General features: G+C 44.8%; 1 protein-coding gene across 5 annotated transcripts; it reads left to right on the forward strand.

Moving 5' to 3' along the window:
- The first annotated feature begins 7,485 nt into the window (after positions 1-7,485).
- Positions 7,486-11,485, forward strand: LOC112667810 (membrane-spanning 4-domains subfamily A member 4A-like). Of its 5 annotated transcripts, none has more exons than XM_025459862.3 (7): positions 7,494-7,704; positions 8,174-8,336; positions 8,767-8,895; positions 9,113-9,169; positions 9,543-9,674; positions 10,455-10,553; positions 11,223-11,485. In XM_025459862.3, the coding sequence occupies exons 1-7, from the start codon at positions 7,697-7,699 to the stop codon at positions 11,304-11,306; spliced, it is 672 nt and encodes a 223-aa protein (XP_025315647.3). In that variant the 5' UTR covers positions 7,494-7,696; the 3' UTR covers positions 11,307-11,485. The 5 variants fall into 5 exon arrangements, 4 of the variants coding, with proteins under 4 accessions (XP_035560156.2, XP_025315647.3, XP_025315648.3 ...); XM_025459863.3 differs by having other exon boundaries at positions 7,495-7,704; positions 8,177-8,336; XM_025459864.3 differs by having other exon boundaries at positions 7,496-7,704; positions 9,113-9,154.
- Positions 11,486-13,916: the final 2,431 nt, after the last annotated feature.

The following is a 13,916-nucleotide window of genomic DNA, read 5'->3' on the forward strand; positions in this document are numbered from 1 at the left end:
TTCCTCCCAACAGGGCTTTGTAGTTGCATGTTTTGTTTCCTTCCTTTCAACATGAATGGAGAACTTTTCCTACCACATTTGGGAAAAACTGCCACTTATCTAGTTGACAAACGAGCTACATTATTTACTTCTTAATCCTGCCATTTTTTCACTAGATCCTTGGAATACAGAGATTTATTTAGCACAGTTCCCTAAAACCCATAGACCTTGCTGCTTTCCTAAACAACTTCTGCCATTTAGGCCCCTGAACAACCTTAACAACTCTATCCCTGTCAGGTCTTATTAGGCCAAGATATTCTTTGTAACTGGGATATCACCATTTTCCATGGTTCAGATGGATTTCCTTCAGATGTATGTCTTCCTTCTGACATTGGATCTCCCAGCTCTAGAGTTTATATTGCTTATATCAGTTTTGTCTGATCTACCAGAAAAGTCCTTATTATATTATGCCTTGCAAGAAATACTGATGCAGACTATTGAAGCCTTAAGTTACCATGATCCTAAAAACCTGCCCACCACCAACAAAATCTGATTCCTTCAGTAACCCCAAACAAGAAGCCACATCTGGTTGTAATGAATTGTACAGGATCTGAAACAAAGAAGGTTGAACATATGTCAGATAAGCCTGTTTAATAGCCCTGACCACTAGCAAAGACACTTCATGGATAAAACAGCTCTTGTTCAGGATCGCATAGCTGCTCTGAATAGGATTATCTCTTGGATTTTGATAAATGATTTCCAGCCAGAAAATTATTCTTGCTTCCCATTTCTTCAGATTCTATTTATTTCATAGTGGTAGAGCTTTCTCTACTTCCATTGCCAGTCCTGTATGTGAAAAGTTTGCTTTCACTTGGGAAAAGCAAAACTCCATGTAGGCAGCCATACCTCAGGGCATCTGCACATACTTCTCAGGTTATAAATCAAGAACTATAATTCAAGGTAAATTCTACTCTTTTTCAATGTATGGATGATTTAATCCTTTGCTCATCCCCTAGAAAATTGTCACTAGAAGATTCTCTTCATCTTTTGATGAAGATTCTCTCCATCAAAAACTTACTCTGATTCCAAATAGACACCTTTTCTAATATTAGGCTTATTTGGGGCATGGCATCTTTAAGACAATCAGATATCAACAGACCATTTTCTCAACAAATTCCAGGAAAGTGGATACAGTTTTAAGATGGTGGCAGGATGTTGTCATCTGTAGGTTCCACATTTCTCTGAAATAGCCTCGAGTATTCCCTGAGCAAAATTGAGGTACTCGAACTTTTACCCTAAGACTGCCTTCCTGATGCTACCTCTCTGCCTAAAGGAATAGACTTCCCTTGCTAAGCCACCACTCTGTGGCTTCAGGACTATTGTAATGGTGAATAAAATACTTAGAATTTTCCTTGTTGCTAAATGGAAATAGACTTCTCTCTTCCCCACTCCCACCTCTTTTTAAAAGCATGCCCTCGAGAAACCTAGTGTTTGTGAATCCTTCCCATATTCCTTTGATATGTATGTAAAAGGTTTTTGGCTAAGTAGATCTCTTGCCAGCATTACAACTCAGGAATATTTTTTTAAGAGCTCAGAGCTGTCTCCTTGAAATGTAAACAATAGGAAAACCTCCATCTTCCCTTGTCACTGTGGAAGTTTGGCTTAGTAACTTGCTCCAAACTGTAACCATCTGCTTATCATAGAGATCCCAGATGTTTTATTATTCCTTCACACAAAGACGACTAGCACAGATGGCTATTCCCATGGCTAGATAAATTTAGGCTGAAATATAAAAGGACGAATGTGCTATCAAGTGGTCTGCCTTGAAGTCAATTGCCATTATACTTGGGAACATGTATCTAAAGGATTTTATCTGTTTAGCTGTCTAAAAATCTCTTTTCTGGATTAGCTATGACTTGTTGGGGAAATACAATTGAAAACATAGTCAATCGGAGAAAGACAAACATTATATGGTCTCATTCATTTGGGGAATATAAAAAATAGTGACAGGGAATAAAGGGGAAAGGAGAGAAAATGAGTGGGAAATATCAGAAAGGGAGACAGAACATGAGAGACTCCTAACTCTGGGAAATGAACTAGGGGTAGTGGAAGGGGAGGTGGGCAGGGGGTGGGGGTGACTGGGTGACGGGCACTGAGGGGGGCACTTGACGGGATGAGCACTGGGTGTTATGCTAGATGTTGGTGAATTGAACACCAATAAAAAATAAATTTACAAAAAAAAGAGAAAGAAAGAAGAAAGAAAGAAAGAAAGAAAGAAAGAAAGAAAGAAAGAAAGAAAACATAATCTGCTCCCAACCCAGAAAATCTCTCCACAAAGGAAAAAGAGAAACAAACCATTCCATCATTGAATAAGCATTAAACCAGAAGGTGATGTGATTAATAAATTTCCCCTGAATTCCTGTCAATCACATAAGTCATGTCACATTTCCATGACAGTGTAGGCCCTACAACAATGTTTACATCTTCCCAAATAATGTTTCTCAGATACAAGATACAAAGACAGACACAGCCATCATCTTGTCCATCAGGAGGCAGTTTTGCAACCTAGCGAGAGCTGCCTAGTGGAGCTGGATCTTACCACCACAGAAATTGGGAGATAGGGGCACTGTCTTGATGACTCCATCCCAAAGAAAGGGTCCCAGGTCCTTGAGAAGGGCGTTCCTGAGTCTTAAAATTGTCAAGAGACATATTAAGCTCTCCTTTCTTTATTTTTTTTAAGATTTTATTTATTTATTTGAGAGAGAGAGAGAGGGAAGGAGAGGGAGAGGTAGCATGAGGGGGTGAGGGTAGGGGCAGAGGGACAGGGAGAAGTAGACTCCCCACTGAGCAGGGATGGGTGGCTGGACCTCAGGACCCCAGGATCATGACCTGAGCCAAAGGCAGAGTCTTAACTGTCTGAGCCGCCCAGGTGCCCCTGGGTTAAGCTTTCCAAGATGATGCTAGAAGACTGGGTACAGTGACGCAGAGGAGATCCTGCAAGACCAGCCAAGAAGGTCCTTGGTTTCTTGAAGGATCGAAATCAAATGTGAGCCAGCAGGAAGTGAGAGCAGAGTTTACGGAGAACGTAGAAAAAGCAGATATAGACGGAGCCTCTGGGAGACTTGGAAGGAAAAGGAGAACGAGGTTCAGGGTCTGAGGGTTTTACTGAGGATGGAGGTCTGGTGTACGTGTCCTCTCAGGCATCCAGGAACTGGTTAGAACAAAGGTGAGGGGCCAGGTCATCCCACAGAGCCAAGGGGTCTTGGCGTCGAGATGTCTGGTGCCAGTGGTCTGGGACACGTATGACGGCTTTGTCCGATCATTCTCACCTGATCTTTCCTTAGATGATCCAATCTAGGGAAATCATCAGCTCCTTGTCCCTTACAAGAAGGAACCCACGTTAGTTACATTGTGAGGCGCTATAGAGAGGGCTGGAGGTGCAGGTCCTGGCAGGAATAGAAGCAGGAAAAGGAGCAAAAAGCAGATTTTTATCGAGTCCTTTAGTTTTCCTGTCTCAAAAAGACATACCTACCTTTCAGTGAGGCAGAGGAAGAACTTACTAGTTTTCTAAAGTAAATATTCCAAGAAAGGGAGAGCAAGGGAAGTCTTTTCTCTCATTTTCAACGGGGCGAATTAATCCTTCTATTTTTAGCTTGTATTTGCTTTAACAGATGTGCTTGGCATCCTGGCTTATGCTTATTCAAAGTAACATTGAAACACGCGTGAAGGGGAGTGGGAGGCACGGGCTTCCAGTTCTGGCCAAGTCACAGGAGTGGAAGGCACAGCGTCAGGAGTATGGTCAATGGGGTGTGAGGAGCACGGATAGTGACAGGCTAGCTACGCTTGGGCAGGCCACTCCCAACATGAACCACAATGGCACACTGATTATTTTGAATCAAAACAACCTGGTAAACAGTTGTCGCCAAGACACTCAGACCCTCCTCGCCCTCTGGAAGCAGGAAACAAATCTCCCGTATGGAAAAATACCCTCCCTGTCCTAAGAAGTGAAGAGACACCCTTATCACCTGAGAAAGGGCCTTCTTTAAAGGTGAGAAAACTGTAGAAATAAACCCTGTTACATTTTACTAATCTACTATCTCAGCCCAAATTCTGCTTAGAATTCCTTACTCATTAAAGCTCCTAAATACTTTTCTTTCTCCTGTAAATTCCTGGATTTATGGAATGGATAACCAAATGGATAACCTCCCAAATGGATAACCTCCTGGTCTAAATATATAAAAACTGCCTGCCTTGGTCATTGCTTTGGGCCTCAATTTCGTTGTTGGACCTCTTGCACCCATGATGAAACTGTTTTTTTTCCCCTCCTGTTCATCTATGTCATGTAAATTGAATTCCTAGCCCAGCTTTGAAGGTCAGAGGAAGAATTCTCCTTCCTCTGCAACAGGCAGATGTGTCTCATCACTACGCTCTACTCCTGAAGGTAATACAACATTGTGTGTCAACTTTACCTCGACTTTTTAAAAAGGGCAAAATTTGGGGCTATTGTAGATTTGGCAATACAACTGCAAAGAGATTTGGCAGCATTAAAAAAGAAGTAGAACTGCTTTCTATCTTTTCCACATTTTGTGAAAAGGTTCCTGACTTGACCAGATTCAAAATGTTCTTCATTATCAAAAATCTTCTCTTGAAACAGATACTTGTCTCAGAAAACACATGTTCAGCTTTATTAGAAACCACTAATCAGTTTTTAAGAGAAGTGGTACAGTTTTGTGATAAAAAGGCAAGAACAGAAAAAGAGTGAGCAGACATGATGGGAACGGGATGGTGGTTCTGATGTGGGTCTGATGCGGAGTCACTGAGCGCAATGGTCAAGAAAGGATTCTTGAGACAGTTTTGGTGCAAAAAGATGCCTTTATTATAGCACAAGGACAGGACCCGTGGGCAGAAAGAGGGGCACTGGAACTGTGAGGTGTAACTGATTATATTATATATATATATTTATATAAATATTATATATATTTTTATGCTGGGAGGGAGTAAGATAACAGAAGTCTCTAAAGGAATTTCCCGATGTTAAAGAAGACTCCAGGGTCCCCTGGAGGTCTGGCTGTTGTCAAGATAAGGTTTTGTGGTTTTGTTTGTTAGGTCTCTAGCAGAGCATTAACATTAGGGCCGCTGTGAGTTCCTTGAGGAATGGTCACAGTCCGTGTGTCTCAGGTATTTATCAGTGGGCCACAAGTTGTAAGGAAATTTAATTTTACCTGCATTTCTCTTGCCTTGGTTCTCCTCATCGGGATGACTCCTCACCCACCTTGTTCTGAGTGGGACTTGGGAAAGACAGACCAAAGCTGCCTGACAGGGAGCACAAGGTATAAGAAATTAGTTGAGGATCCCATTACCCGGTTATTGTTAGTGATCCTGCTTCAGGATTCACCTCTAAAACAAGAGGAGGTGATAGGTTTGGCTTTTTCTGGGTAGCCTTCTGCCTCCATGACCTCCCGAGAAGATTTTTATTTACTCAAAATCACCTACTACTGAAGAACTATATGTGTAGGGGATCCCTGGGTGGCTCAGCGGTTGAGCGTCTGCCTTCTGCCCAGGCCATGACCCCGGGGTCCCGGGATCAAGTCCCTCGTCGGGCTCCCTGCATGGAGCCTACTTCTCCCTCTGCCTCTCTCTCTATCTCTCAAATTAATTAATTAATTAATTAATTAATTAAAAAAAAAAGAGCTGTCTGTGTAGCAGAGAACTGTGACCAAGGGGATAGGAAGTCCCAACAGAACAGTGTGTAAGAATTAAGATACTTTCTAGAAATAACAGGGGAAGCCTGGCAGATCGTTACTCACATGGCTTCTTTATATGACAATAAGGGGACATACTACTAATTCTAAATACTACCGAGTAGAAAGGAATGTTTTGGCACATGACTGACCCCTAAGTGGAAGCAAATTTTTGAGCTTCAGATTTTGTGACTTAGCCTGTCACTATGGGTAAAGGCATGGAGCCTCCAGAGTTGCCCTCAGAGGACAGTTCTTATGCACTGGCGTAGTGTCAGCCCTGACAGTTCTTTGCTTTTGGTAACGCAAGTGTCTGACACCTTAAGCTTTGATTTTGAGAGACATTCATTTCAAGGAGGCAACCACCTCCAAGAGAGCCATCTAGAATAAACACACTGCCAGCCACGTGGTGAAGAGCCAGGCTATCTCTGCCACCGATTCCTTAGGGGTAGAGCTCTGTCTTGGTTTCCCTCATTGATCATTTGGGCCACTTGCTTTTTTCTCTTCCTAGTATTCTAAATTCCTGCTCTTTTATATTCACCAGTAAAGAGTCCCCCAAACCCTAGGTCCTCACCCTCGTTTCCAATAAAAACAGACCCCTAGGCCCCTGCTCTCTCCTTCTCTCCCACCCTTGACCTTGCTGCGTGACCCCAGTGTGCTGTGTAATTTCCAGGTCTTTCCTAATGATTGCTGCTGCAGGGCATATCGCAGTCCTGATAACCACAAGGGTTGGTCCAGCCCTAACACTGGTTTGGAAAGGTGGGAGGTTCACTGAGCCCAGGTGAGTCCTGGGCCCACAAGTCCCCAGGGATTTGTAGGTGATTGCCCTATTGTAGTTGGGCTGAGACTGCACAAAACCCTGGGACTGCATGGTGATAACAAGATTCACACTGAGGTGGAGGCATTTGTCAATATTAGACTCAGAACAACACACCTTGCCTGAGAAAGTTGGGTTCTTATGGGATTGCTGTGTGGGCTATAGCCTAGAAACAAAAATGCCCCCCACGGCACCTTATCATATTGGGAAGGACTTGCTAGCCCACATGAGGACAGTAGAAAGAGCACTTCCTCAGGGGAGGGGATACCACTGGAAATCAGCCTACATGGACCACGTGGCTTTAGGAGAATCGACTAAGTATTTAATCCAACACATAGCCATCATCATCTTTGGACTTTTACTCTTATATAGGAGATACTGCTGGATATTGGTGTAAAGTTGATGTATTTGAGAATCAGTGTGCCAGCCTGTAAGACGACCAACTAAGGGGCAGAAGGGATGAATCTGTGAGAGATTCAACCTGCGTAAATGACCACTCTTCTTCACAGGCACGTATGCCATGGATAACTAGGAAATACTCCTTTGTGGGCATCTGGCTAGAATTGGACAGAATTGGGCAGAAGGACACCACCACTCTTATTTAGTGAGGTGTAAGTGTACCATGGGCTACGAGTCCAGAAAAGTCACATAGATTATGCTAAAAATTTCCTCTACAACTAGAAAGTTTAATATGGAAAGTGTATCGCATAGTTTAACATGGTATGTAATCAAGCCAACTTCATTGGTCATATAAGATAACATAAAATAGCATTAATTTAAAAAAGGGCTTCAGCGAAGCTTTGATTTATAAAAATTCATAAAATCAGGATAGTGTGGGCCCAGATAGGTGAGGGTCTGGCACTCACAGACTGTGGGGAGGAGCCGGTGTTGAGAACATGTGTGCACTTTGGTACAGTCTATAGTGTGTGAGAAGTGGAGTTAGGTTATTATCTTCAGGATATGTTACCAAGATTAAGAACATCACAGATACTCATTTGGCAAGTTGAATGAGATAAGTCACAGGAAACAAATGGCCAACCCAGGACACTGGAGAATGTTTTCTTCACATACTGTACATCAGAGCAGACCATCGTCTTTGAATATCGTAAATTAGAGACCACATGCCAGAAGGGAAAATAACCCACTTGCGTGTACTAAGGAGATGCAAAGGTAGGAAGAAACCTTTTCTCATCTTAGCCCCATGCTTTGACTCTGAGAAAGAATCTAGGTGGGAGGCATACAAGTGCCCAGACTATGGGGCTCTCTGTAGGTTGAGTTAGAGGAAATTTGTGAATGGAAAAATCTTGCTTGAAATTTTGCTACAAATGGGAATTGCTTTTGCTTTGGGAAGATGAGGGACAAAGGTAAATATTGGGTTTCAATCTGACAGGGCTAGACTCTCTAAGATCAATAACTGTGTACACATTGCTGAGGACAGGCAGCTTTAATTCAGTCTAGATTTATCTGCTTGGCTAGGTATGGGAAAAGTCTGGATTATGCCCTAATCAAAACATGGAAGTAAAATATGATACATTTCCCAAGGATACAAAATTCGCTGCACTGGATTTTGCTATTGAACAAGGTAGACATTTCGATGTGGATCTATGCTGACAAGTGTTTTCTTTCCTGGTGTCGACAGCAGCAAAGGGACATTTGAGGCAGAGACAGCCCGGGACTACACAATAAATCTTCCTGAGAGTGAGCATATACCCCAACTGCGTGAACCAAGTACCTGGGTCTTGCCCTCCCAGCAGCAGAAGAGTCTGTTGCTCTTCCTAAAGGGTCAGCCCCAGGTCCTAGGGGTGAGTGGGCCCAAGATCAGAGCACAGTCTGTGGGGAGAGGAACCATTCCTGAGATGAGACTAGGATTTCCTCATGACACCCCAATTCTCTACATCATTGACTATGGTTGTGGACTAAATGGAGCCATCCCGAACTAAACTAACCTTACAGATTCAGGAAATGCAAAGACATGTTGTGAAGCTGTCCACCACTGGAATAAAAAAGAATTATCTCTACTTAGGTAGAAGTTACATGAAAAAAATTGTTTTAGACGAATGTCAATGTCCTACATTGGACAAGGAAAAAGACGTAATCAGTAGACTGTTATTTTCCTGGGAGATCTTCTCAAGCTTGGGGTCTTGGAGGTGGGAAAGAAGTCAATGTGCCCTGGTCTACGAGAGAACCTTCCTCCTGAGAAGCTGCCCCACAATGATGTCTTTCACCCTCCAGGTGGCTGAGATCCTGATTGGGCTGGTAATGCTGTGCCTGGGCGTGACAACCAGTCCTTTTCCACGTGACTATGAAGGTGGACACTCCATGACCACTAAAACGGGCTATCACCTGTGGGGATCCCTCTCTGTGAGTATTCGTGGTTGTTTCAGTGTTGGCAGTTTTTCAGGTGTCTGTGATACTTCATCCTTCTCTCTCGAAAAGCCATGCACTGCTGTTTAGGTCCTAAGCTCGGGTGGACGGTGTGGACCATTTTGGCAGGGGAGTGGGGGAAGCCAGGAGGACGCTGGAAGGATGGAAGTGCAGGTGCAAGCCCTGAGTGGGCCGTCTCTCTCTCCTTGGTCAGTTCTTCATATCTGGAGTGGTGTCCATCGCCGCTGGAAGAAAGGTAACTAAGTGTCTGGTAAGTGTGTCGTTCTGGAGGCTCAGATAGGTCTAGTGGAACAAGGAGTTGCTCAGCTACGAGGCTGAGGCGCAAAGGACCTGCCGGTTGTCTGAGGAAGGGCCTGTTGGAGGGCGTCCTTAGAAGCACGGCGCTTGGGAAGGGTGCAGGGCTTAGCCCTGTGTCTGCGTGTTGCATGCTCAGCGTGCTCCCTGTGCTACAGCCAAAGCCTCAACTATGCCAGGTCCCCCCCTTCTTTGTCAGACTGGAGAAGACCCCAAGTAAATTCCCAAATTCAACTCGGAGGACCTGAATGTGCCCCTCACTGGCGAGGCTCACCCGGGAGGAAGACAAGAAGAAGAGTCTACAACAACTTCCCTCCCTCCCTCTTCAGATCCAAGGCAGCCTGGGGATGAACGCGCTCAGTGCTACCGTAGCAGGCATTGGCACAAGTATGATAATTGCTGAAGAAATATCCATGTATGAAAGCGCCATGTGGAGGTCTCCCTATGAAACTGTATTTACGGTGAGTACGGCCTGGTCCCGTAGCGGAAACCCTTACACTGGTTTTGTCTGAACTTTCCTCTGTAAACTCTCAGCGTGGACCTGAGCGCACCCGTGGGTCATGTAGATGCTGGACACCATCCTGAAGTGAAGGGATCTAGGCCTTTGCGTCTTTCCAGGAGCCCTGAGCAAAAAAGTTAGCTTTTTGATACGATTCACGTCTGAAGGCCCCAATGTGTGGTAGGTGAGCGGGAAATTCCCTAAGAGCTCAGTTCTCTGAGGGGCACTTGTCTCATGATTTTAAAAGCTACCTGAGAAGAAACAGGTGGGCCTGGCCCTCCGGGGGCCCCAGGTGAGGGACTCTGGACGCCAGCTGGAGAGACCGGGCGCAGGCGTGCGCTCGCTCAGGAGGCCCGACCACTGGGGAGAGGTCAGAGGGTCAGGGGGCTAAGCCCCAAGGGAGATGGGCCAAGCCGGGGGGCCGCACGGTCCTGGCAGGTGGGGAGCAGCTGGGCAAACAAGCAACAAAGGTCAGCGTGGCCGCACCAGGCTCACCTGACACTCCGGGGCCTGTGCCTAGAGGGGGAGAATTCCAGTAACCCACTTTCCAGCTGTTTATTTAGTATATTCAGATTGGGAGAAAATTCAGGACTCCCTGCGAGGTGGAGAGGGGCTCGTGTTGGTGACTAGATGAACTGGCGCCAGGTGTGAGCTTGGCCACAGCCTCCACCCCGTGGTTTGCTCTGACAGCACCTGCGTGGCTGTCCTCCACGACGTGTGGCCATCCGCATCTGTTTCGCAGGGGCTGCTGACGGGGATGCTGCTCCTCTCCCTGGGGGGGGGCTGCACCGCCTTGGCCCTCGCCGTCTCTGCCTGCAGGGCCGCCTGCTCCGTCAGCAAGGTGAGCGCGCTGCCTCCCTAGGTTGTCGTTCTTGTTTGGTTTCTCCCTCTCTCTGCCTGTGTGTGTCTGTGTGTCTGTGTATGTATGTGTGTGTGCGTGTGTGTCCTCTATTCTTTTTTGGGACAGATTAGGAAGAGAAAGGGCAAAATGCTGTTTCATATATAAATCTTCTTTTTTAAGATTGATTATCTATTTATTTATTCATTCATTCATTCATTCATTCATAAGAGACACAGAGAGAGGCAGAGGCAGAAGGAGGGAGGCAGAGGGAGAAGCAGGCTCCCTGCGGAGCCAATGGGGGACTCGATCCCGGGACCCCGGGGTCATGCACTGAGTGCTCCACCGCTGAGCCACCAGGCCCCCCTCACATATGAATCTTCATCATCTTTGAAGGAGGTGGCACAGGTGGAGATGGAGGGAAATGGCCAACCACACTCGGCCAAAGAACTGTCCCTAGACACTGCAGAGTCCCTTTGTCTGGTAGGAAGGTCATTTCTGTCACTGATGAAGAGGTGTGAGGAAAGGAGAGTTAAAGCAAGACCCACCAGGTACCAGGTATCAGGCCTCAGAAAGAAGGCGCTGAGAGAAATCTCGCTCCTCAGAGTGTGGGATGGCACCCCCGCGCCCCACCGCGGACTACAAGAATCTAATGCTCTGGTCTCTCCACAGGTAGTGGTTTTCTTACCAAACGATGACGGCAGCCTCTCAGAAGTGTCTTCGGAACACGTGTACGATGAGGTCACATTCCAGTAGACCCCGGTGGTTGGGTATTTCCAGTCGGTTTGACCTGTGTGTTCTCCCTCGTTGGGCTGTTGACCACACACGGCTAACCCTGCGAGGGCACGCCCGTCTGACTGTCCCTAGGTTCCTATACTTGTGGTTCGTCTGTGACAAAACACAGAATATTAAAGACTTCTTTGATTTGCTGATGAGATTACTGGTTTGATTCCCCATCATACCATTTACCGACTTTTCAAGGAGTCATGAAACCGTCATTTTAAGGTCCCCAAGTATGCGTAAATAGGAATAGGTTGTCCGGTTCGGATTTTCGTGGTCAGTCTGTGTTGTGCCCAAACTTTCACAGGAGAGAAAGAAATCCACGCCAGTTAGTTCTCATTCCTCATTTTTTGGTTCTTCCTCTCTGACTGAAGATACAGGACGTATCTACTACGATGAATTCTTTAGTCGGTGTCAAGCAAGGCATCACCTGTATTTTCTTCCTGGGTTCCTCGACACTCATACAGAGGCATTTTGGTATTCAGAATAACAGCCCCACAAAGCCATTTAGACCCCGATTCCTAGAACCACTGAACATATTACATGGCAAACGGGAGTCAGACATTGCAAAAAGAATGAAGACGGCTAATCCTGGGTTGTCTCTCAGGCCCAATATAATCATATGGGTTCTTAAAAGTAGAGAACTTTTCCTGGTTGTGGTCATGAAGGTGATGTGACCATGAAAGAAGCGTCGGAGATGAGATGTGAAAGAGGCCTGATCCACCATTCCTGACTTCGAAGGGGCTGGAGCCAGGGAATGTGATTATATTGGGCTCAAGACAATTCAAGAGAATCTTCCTATTTTATTTTATTTTATTTTATTTTATTTTATTTTATTTTTATTATTATTATTTTTTTTTTTTAGAGAGAGAAAGTGGGAGGTGAGGAGGGTGGAAAAAAGAGAGAGAGAGAATTATAAGCAGGCTCCATGCCCAGTTTGTAGCCCAACATGGGGCTCGATCTCACAACCCTGAGATCATGACCTACACCAAAATCTAGAATCAGATGCTTAACTGACTGAGCCACCCCGGTGCGCCTTCCCTATTTTAGAGTCAGATGTAAACAATCCTTTAAGAAGCAATCATCACTTGTCCTGTTTGAGGAGCCACTGGCTTTTCTTCCAGTTAATAAATGATAGATGATACAGATGTAGACCCGAGGGGAAACCATAATCCTTTAAATCAATGATGCCAGACCAATAATCTTAAGTGATCTTCAAGGGGAGAAAAGGTAAAATTAGACTCATAATTCACATCATAATAAAGGGAATTCTACAAGAATAATGTATTAATTTAGAAAAGAAAGTCATTACAAGTCTAGAAGGCAGTGTAGAACGACCTATTACTATGTTGAGGCATAGAAAATTTTCTCAAACAAGATGCATAAAACTTGCCTGAAAATATGCTTTTTACAGTTGGTACAAAATTAATTTCTCAGTTAAGAAGAAATATAAAGACAGCAAAAAATCAAGAAGTAACTTTCTAAGTTATAATTGCAATACACAAAACATCAACAGGATTAATGTATGGAAACTTTCTTTTTTTTAAGATTTTATTATTTATTTGAGAGAGAGAAAGCAAGAGAGAGCATGGGCAGGGGTGGGCAGGGATGGGCAGAGGGAGAGGGAGAAGCAGAGTCCCTGCTGAGCAGGGAGCCTGATTCAGGGCTAGATCCCAGGACCCTGGGACCATGACCTGAGCCGAAGACATATGCTAAACTGACTGGGCCACCCAGGTGCCCCGAATGTGCAGAGTCTTTACAGACTACAATGAGTCAATTTTTAAAAAAAGACATAGAAAAGGGCAAAAAATATTAACAGGGACTTCACAGAAGAGGACATGCAGATAACCAGGAAGCACAAGAAAACCGACCTTATCAGTTTTCAGGGAAATGTAAATTAGGTCCAGAGCGGGGGTATAACTTCCTGCCGACTATAGAGAACCTAATAACACCAGCTGTTGGCTAAGATGTACATCAATGTGAACATTTACTCTCATTTTGAAGGAGGCATGTGATTTAAAAGAACACTTTGGAAAACAATTTCAAGCTCTCTCATAAGTTACGTACCATATTTTCCTAAGAACCAGTTCTTGTGCTCTTAGGTATAGACCTACTATGCCCAATAGACTACAGGTACACTAGGACTCAGGCACCAAAACGTTTGGTGGGGTTTTTAAAAATATTTTATTTATTTATTTGAGAGAGAGTGAGAGAGAGCAAGCTGGAGGGAGAGCGCGAGAGAACGTGGCAGACTCCACACTGAGCACAGAGTCTGATGCTGGGTTGAATCTCACGGAAACAAGATCATGACCTGAGCTGAAACTAGCTTAATTGAGCCACGCAGGCGCTCCACAGAAAGGTATCTTAAAACAAGGAAAGGGACACCTGAGTGGCTCAGTCGTTGAGCATCTACCTTAGGCTCAGGGTGTGGTCCCAGGATCATCGGGCTCCCCGCAGGGAGCCTGCTTCTCCCTCTGCCTGTGTCTCTGCCTCTCCCTCTGTATCTCTCATAAATAAATAAATAAATAAATAAATAAATAAATAAATAAATAAATAAAATCTTTAAAAGTAATAAAGCAAGGATGA

This window comes from Canis lupus, chromosome 21, assembly GCF_003254725.2.
Source record: "Canis lupus dingo isolate Sandy chromosome 21, ASM325472v2, whole genome shotgun sequence".
Classification (NCBI taxonomy): Eukaryota; Metazoa; Chordata; class Mammalia; order Carnivora; family Canidae; genus Canis; species Canis lupus.

Excerpts from the sequence above, each read along its gene's own strand:
- LOC112667810 (XM_025459862.3), top strand. Across the intron at positions 8,337-8,766 it reads GTCAGCCCCAGGTCCTAGGG|GTGGCTGAGATCCTGATTGG; the intron begins GTGAGTGGGCCC and ends TTCACCCTCCAG. Across the intron at positions 10,554-11,222 it reads CCGCCTGCTCCGTCAGCAAG|GTAGTGGTTTTCTTACCAAA; the intron begins GTGAGCGCGCTG and ends GTCTCTCCACAG.